Below are 7,514 nucleotides of genomic sequence, written 5' to 3' on the forward strand. Positions count from 1 at the left end.
CCCCCCAATCCTAATTCTCTCTTGTTCTTTTATCCTTTTATTCTTCTCTCATCATACTATTTTTTTGTCCCTCTCTGTTTTAAGTTCTTCTTTGCTTGAAGACAAGCAAACCATTAAGTTTGGTGTTGCCGCTTCGCTGATGGTTTTTCTGTCTAATTTTATGGTACCAAAGGGAGGCGAATCATCTTCACGGAGGAGCACAGCCTGAAGAATAAAACGGCCACTAGAATAATTGAGGTGGTTGAGTTCCTTTCATTCTATATTTCCTCCCGTTTTTATTATGTTGTATTCCTGTTTTCTGCTATTTTACTTGGTTTCTGCATGATCCTTTGTTATTTCAATTTCTAGATTATAGTTAAATTAGTTATTTTTATTCTGTTAGTTGCTTTAATTCTAAAAGGTGTCTCATGTATTGTCCACTGAGCTTGAAATCAAAAAGAAAGAAGAAAAGATGTAGTGCATGAGAAATTGAGTTTAATTTTTAGAGTAGTCTCATTTATTCAAAAGTGGTGGTATTTTCTGTTACTCTGAATGAATGACATGAACAGTGCATATTTAAATTTGAATCAAAGAATGTTGATGTACAAGGAACAGGAATTTAGAGAACTATTATGAAGTCTCTGCAATAAGTGAAATTTTAATCTTTGAAGCAAAAGAAACAGCAAAAAAAAAGAGGGATATAAAAGCAAGGTCCAAGGCTCTGAGCATCAATGACTAAGGAGGTCAGAAATGATTAAAAGCTCAGAGAGTTGTTTCCCTAGTCATATGCTTGTGGTGTTCTTGTGTCAAGTAATCCTTGAGACAAAACTTTTAGAGTCGAGATCAATTGCAATTAACAGAGTATGCCAAAGGCTTTAAGCACCACTGCCTGGGAGTAACTGAAAGGAAAATTAGAACTTAAAGAGAGTTTCCCAGTTAAGTGCTTGTGGTGTTTCTGTGTCAAGTGAAGCTTGAGACAAAATATTTAAAGTCACGGCTAGGCTCAAGGTGCAAAGCACAAAAAAAAAGAGAATCAAAGAAAAAACTTGTTGTGTTCAAGGGTTAAATTGAGTTACAAAAGGTCAGAGAATTCATAATATTATCTGGATTCTAATTCCGAATGACAGTGACATCCTTCTGATTCAAAGGAGAGTGAGATGCCAAAACTATTCAAGATTGCAGTTGTAAACCCCACTATAAGAAGAGACATGAGCTTAATCGAACTCTCATTCTCATGCAAATTCACATCCTAAGCCTATATTAGTTTGGTTGCTTGAGGACAAGCAACAATTCAAGTTTGGTGTTGTGATGCGTGAGCATCTTTCCTATCTTTTCCTAGTGAATTTGCATTGAAATTATTGAGTTTAATCAAGAATTAATCATCTTTTAGCCACTATGGATGCTACTTTGAGTTGTGTGCAATTCTGTTTATTTTAGGTAGCATTCGGATGGATTTGATGGAGCTTCCGCAGAAAAAGAGAAGAAAGCTATATAGGGCAGGAATGGCTTAAAGGATGGAGAGGAAGCTTGCACAAATGGAATCAGCACAAGAATTAAAGGAGATGACAGCAAGGAGCGACGCGTGCGCGTACCTGACGCGTGCGCGTGATTTGGAGATTTGGACAGCGACGCATACGCATACCTGACGCGTACGCGTGACACGCGAAGTAGATCATCGACGCGTACGCGTGACTGACGCGTACGCGTGATATGCGCCACGTGCAGAAAACGCAGAAAACGCTGATTATTTAATTAATTCTGATTTAAACTTTATTTTTATTTTAAAATAGGAAAAGATATTATTTTAGTTTTAGAAAATAAATTTTAAATTAATTAGGATTAGATATAAAAGAGAAAAGAAACTTCTCTTCTGGGGATTCCATTCCAATTCACAATTATTCACAATTCACAGTTTAAGAGAATCCTAGTTTTTCTCTCTGAACCATGAGCAACTAAACTTCCACTGTTAAGGTTAGGAGCTCTATCTATTTGTATGGATTGATTCTATTGTTTTTGTATTTTAATTCATGTACTGATTTATGATTCAAGAATTGTTTTCGTTCTTTATCTTATGAATTTGGGTGGAACGGAAGTATGACCCTCTTTCTAATTGAGTTCTTGTATAACTTGGAAAAGCTCTTTACTTGAACAACAACTTGAAAACAATTTCTCCTAAATTCTAATTACCTAGACTTAACGGGATACGTGACATATAATCCTCTTATATTTGGATAATTAGGATTTTTGTGGCATAATAACTAGAATTAAACTTCACCCCCTAATTGAAATTAATTGACCAAGAAATTGGCGGTTGATGAAAGTTAGAGGAGACTAGAAAGGTCTAAGGAATTAGGGTCTAGTCACATATAGTTTGCCATGAATTAAATCTTGCATGATTAAAATAAATTAATAAGAAAATTCAATCCAAAAAATAGATAACTCTGAAGCCTTAACTGCATTCTCCATATTGTTTTTCCAACTTATTTACTTGCCTATCTTCTGATATTCTGAATTTATTGTTAATACTTTTGAACTCTCAACACTATTTTCTGCTTGTCTAACTAAGTAAATTAATCAACCATTATTGCTTAGTCCCTCAATCCTCGTGGGATTGACCCTCACTCACCTGAGTTATTACTTGGTACGACCCGGTACACTTGCCGGTTAGTTTGTGGTTGTAAATTCTGCACCAGCGTCACTGTCTCCCACTCTCCCTATTGCATGTTCTGTTGAAGCCTTGAAGGTGCCTTCGAGCTTCCAGAGTTCCAGGTAATTTTTTTTAGTTATGATTGTTTGATTGAATAACTGTTGCATGTCTCTGTCTCCCTGATGAGTTTGATTGAGTAGTTCTTTGATTTTGTGAAGCTCTGTGAACTCTGAAACTGTGAACTCTGAAATTGTGATCTCTGTCTCCCTATTTTATTTTTCTTTGAACTGTGTAGTGTGAAACTGTGAACTAATTCAACTGATCCTGCTAAATTGAATTTTGAACTTTGGTTAATAATTGTTGTTTATTGATTACTGAAACTGAACTGATTTTTCTTTGTTTACTGAACTGGATTTTGTTGTTTGTTGAATAATTGTTAATAATTTTGAATAATTTTGGATTTTGTCTATTCGCCGCCAGCTCTGCATTCTTCCTTGTCTTCCACTAACTTTAGGTATAAATATAATTTATTGTAATAATAATTGTTGAAGCATGAATAATTGTTGGTTCTAAACCTTGCCGTTGATTGCTTGAAGCATTATTAAAGGATTAATTGTTGAAGCTGATTGCTTGAAGCATTATCAAAAATAACAATTTTATTTTTGGAGAATTTCTTGATTCCTCTTACAAAGATTCTACAAGATAAATTTGAAATGGAATTGTTTGTTTTTCTATTTCCATATACATATTTATTATGCCATTAAACATGTTCATGAATTGGACAATTTCTGCAGAAAAACTTAGTAAAGAATAAATAACTTCAACATAACAGGATCGAACACCTTTATCTACAGGTTTTGAAGGGCCATCGAAACATGCAAGATCTTTTTTCAAATATTTTGCTAGACCCATATGATTAGCCTTTTCTCTTACATTTCTTTTTAATGCACTACTATGACAAACCTCAGAAGCATGTTGAAGGAGTTCCCTATACAGATATTCCTGTTTTTCTCTTAGGGCAATATAGACAAGTGAAGGTCTCATTTGATATTCTCACAATGTGAATTCCCTTCTTAAGCTCTTCATAAGATTCATCTACATACCATGAACTTATTTGAGGTGCACTTGCACTAGTATCCGTGTTAGATGTGGAGCAATGAGCCATTACAATTTCTCCCAGCCAAGGTATTACAATAACTGAAACACATATATTAACACTAGAACAGTGTACAGATGGTTGCCATTTTGGTTTACCTATCGCTTCCATGAAAAAAATAAAAAAAATAAACAAACATTGTGAAGTAGCGAATTTCTTCAAAAAATTCTCCAATTTAATCAAATTTAATGTGTTTATTTATATTTATTTATTATTTTATTATAAAATGGTTTTTTCGGTTCAACCACAGTCGAACGGATAGAACCTATGAACCAGTGAACCAGTAACTAGAGCAGTTCGATGACCAGTTCGGTTTTCAGAACCTTAAATTACTCATTGGATATAGTTTATGGATTGTTATTCATTCATATTTCATGTACTTCATGCTATCGTATCACTGTTATTTTGTATTTTTGGGCATAATTATCTTCAGATTGGCATTATAGAAATGTGGTTGCTTGGTGGGTTGGTTTGCATTTTATTTTAAACTTTTATTCGAGACTGTTGTTTTTTTTACCCCACTTCACTTGGGTGAATGATTTGCAATACATGTCATGAAATTCCTTGTCCTAATAGGCAGAGATACGTGAGTGGTTGAACTGTTATATCTTATGGTAGGTCTTTGTTGCCTTTGAAGATTATCTGTGTTTACACTTGGCTTTCTATGAATCTAGCTGCTGTGTGATGTCCTGTTATATTTTGCCATTTGGTTCTGTTTCGTGGAATCTCTTTGTTTATGGGTTTTACTTTGTAATTTGGTTTATTGGATGCAGATGAGTGGTGCACCAGACTCTCCGATACATTCATCCAGTAGTGATGACTTCATTGCCTATCTTGATGAAGCATTAGCTGCAAGTTTGCCAGATGCGTCATCCGATAAAGAAGTTGAAAATCAAGATGAGCTGGAAAGTGTCAGGTAATCATTATTATAGCTGTTACAATTTATATGTTAATTTCACAAATTAATTGCTGTGGATTAGGTATATGTTCCGTAAGACATATTCATATATCAGGTCATGATTCATTAGAGGGCTAAATACTCTGATGTTCAAGTAAATATCTTTAATCAATGAATTTTAAAGCAGAATAAAAAGGCGCAAGTTTGAAAGTGACGAGGAAACTGAGGAGTCTACTTCAGAAGGAAGTGTGAAACAGAATTTAGGTAATTTTAAATGTTTAGTCACTATCTTTTCTTGGAAGTGCTGTAGCTTTTGCTTTTTTTTTTTTTTTGTTATTGCAGAAGAATCTGTAGAAGATGTGTGTACACATCCTGGTTCATTTGGAGACATGTGTATACGTTGTGGGAAAAAGTTGGATGGTGAATCTGGTGTGACATTTGGCTACATACACAAGGTATGCACATCTCAGAAGGAATGATGCACAATAGTTTGTAGATTTACAAATTTGGCTAGTGTATTTGAAATAATTGTCCCTAATATAAATAAAACATAATATGCTAGTGTATTCAATAAGTTTACAAACAATGAATCAGGTCCAAGTTAGATTGTTGAGGCTCCATGTTAATTCCTTCTTTATGATTTATAGGTATTTACATTTATTAAGTTAGTGGATTTTGAACTGCACATACATTTCGTAGTCTTAGGATATCTGAAATCCTATATTCCTTTTCATGGTTTTTATCAGCCATGTGGTTGAGTTGGTTCACAAAAACTTAGTGATGGAAATTTTCTGTATTTGCAGGGACTGAGACTTCATGATCAGGAGATATCTAGACTGCGCAGTACAGATGCGAATAATCTGCGTAGTCGTAGAAAGCTCTATTTGATCCTCGATTTAGATCACACTCTGTTAAATTCCACTCATCTTGCTCATTTAAACTCTGAAGAGTTGCATTTAATTCCCCAGGCAGATTCTGTTGGAGGTATCTGTCATTCGATGTGCTTTGCTGTTGATATGTATTTTTTATATCAAAGACCCTGATGTTCAATGTGAATGCTAGATGCATGCTATAGTTCTGCTGTGTTCTGATCAGAATATCTGTTTGTCAAATATTGTTATGCTGGCATGATATACTTTTTGGATTTTGTTTGGTAATTTCTGGACATATGAATGATTTCTTCATGTTTAGTGTGTCACTATGTTGATAAACACAAAGATGTCTTGTTATTTTGCAATTGCAAGGACTATGGTGCATATATAATCATCTTTGGAATAGCGTGTCACTATAAAACTAAAGTCATGTCCTAAAACTGGCATTTCTTAAATTGTTGAATAGTTTGGCATGTTGCTAACTTGATTTCTTGTATTTTGTTAAATTTGGGTCATCTAGACTCACATGCAGTCTTCATTTTATGATGTGTGTATTTTCTAACAACTATTAGTTGATTACTTTATTTGACGCTATGTGCTTGGCCTCGTGGGTTTTCATGGCTCTTCATTTATGTTGCATTTCTGAACTTATATGTAATAACTCAACTAGGTGTTTCCAAGAGTAGCCTTTTCAAATTGGACAAAATGCATATGATGACCAAGTTGAGGCCTTTTGTCCGCACATTTCTAAGAGAAGCAAGTGAAATGTTTGAGATGTACATATACACCATGGGTGATCGACCCTATGCATTAGAGATGGCTAAGCTGCTTGATCCTCAAGGAGAATACTTCAATGCAAAGGTGATTTCTCGAGATGATGGCACTCAAAAGCATCAGAAGGGTCTTGATATTGTGTTGGGGCAAGAAAGTGCTGTTGTGATTCTTGATGATACAGAACACGTAAGTGCATCGACACTTGTCAAGTAATGCTGAATTACTTAATTCAAGTGCTTCTTTGACATATGTGTGCTAAGATCTTTCCATTTTAATGTCGGTGCTAATGATGTAGGCATGGGTGAAGCATAAAGATAATCTGATTCTGATGGAAAGATACCACTTTTTTGGTTCAAGTTGCCGGCAGTTTGGTTTCAATTGCAAATCTTTAGCTGAATTGAAGAGTGACGAAGATGAAGCTGAAGGAGCACTTGCTAAAATCCTTCAAGTTCTTAAACAAATTCATTACAAATTCTTTTATGTATGTCATTTTTCACTTTGTCAATCTGAAAAAAAAAAAAAATAGTTTGATATCTCTAATATAAAGCTAAAATTGTGTGGTGGTGAATCTTTTGCAGGAACTTGAAGATATTGCTGAACGAGATGTAAGGCAGGTAGTTATGATGGTCATATATCCTTTTTCATTGCAAATTTGTAATTCTAATGTAAAACTTTAGTCAATTAGTTTAGTTTTTACAATCAATTCATTTTCCCCAGGTTTTGAAATCCCTTCGAAGGGAAGTCTTGAGCGGATGCGTGATTGTTTTCAGCCGTATCTTCCATGGAGCATTACCATCACTCCGGAAGATGGCTGAGCAGTTGGGAGCCATTTGTTTAACGGAACTTGACCCCTCCGTGACACACGTGGTTGCTACTGATGCCGGAACTGAGAAGGCCCGGTGGGCAGTGAAAGAGAAGAGGTTTTTGGTTCATCCGCGATGGATAGAGGCTGCAAATTATTTTTGGGAAAAGCAACCTGAGGAGAACTTCGTCCTCAAGAAAAAGCAGTAACTTATCTTGTAGCATCACACACTTTGCTGTGTTCATAGTCTGTTTAGATGTTATATTCTTCGACTCATATATATATATATATATACAAGTCCATTGTGTGCATATTACATATTTTATAGTTCTTACTTTTGATGCGATTTACATTTTAATTGTTTAATTCTTTACTATATCTTTAAA

The 7,514-nt window shown here is 34.8% G+C and overlaps 1 protein-coding gene across 2 annotated transcripts; it reads left to right on the forward strand.

The window, feature by feature from the left end:
- Window positions 4,556–7,486, forward strand: LOC107633069 (RNA polymerase II C-terminal domain phosphatase-like 4). 2 transcript variants are annotated; one of them, XM_016336703.2, is made up of 8 exons: window positions 4,556–4,698; window positions 4,865–4,944; window positions 5,023–5,135; window positions 5,484–5,664; window positions 6,223–6,512; window positions 6,622–6,807; window positions 6,905–6,940; window positions 7,044–7,486. In XM_016336703.2, exons 1-8 carry the CDS (start codon window positions 4,556–4,558, stop codon window positions 7,335–7,337), a joined length of 1,323 nt encoding a protein of 440 aa, XP_016192189.2. In that variant the 3' UTR covers window positions 7,338–7,486. The 2 variants fall into 2 exon arrangements, with proteins under 2 accessions (XP_016192189.2, XP_016192196.2); XM_016336710.2 differs by having other exon boundaries at window positions 4,868–4,944; window positions 7,044–7,337.

Source organism: Arachis ipaensis, chromosome B01 (assembly GCF_000816755.2).
Source record: "Arachis ipaensis cultivar K30076 chromosome B01, Araip1.1, whole genome shotgun sequence".
Lineage (NCBI taxonomy): Eukaryota > Viridiplantae > Streptophyta > Magnoliopsida > Fabales > Fabaceae > Arachis > Arachis ipaensis.

What these genes read in the sequence shown, in the direction of transcription:
- LOC107633069 (XM_016336703.2), top strand. Translation starts at nt 4,556, where the DNA reads ATGAGTGGTGCACCAGACTCTCCGATACATTCATCCAGTAGTGATGAC. An exon ending in GATGAGCTGGAAAGTGTCAG is followed by an intron (nt 4,699 to 4,864) that starts GTAATCATTATT and finishes TGAATTTTAAAG; the next exon opens with CAGAATAAAAAGGCGCAAGT. An exon ending in AAGTGTGAAACAGAATTTAG is followed by an intron (nt 4,945 to 5,022) that starts GTAATTTTAAAT and finishes TTGTTATTGCAG; the next exon opens with AAGAATCTGTAGAAGATGTG.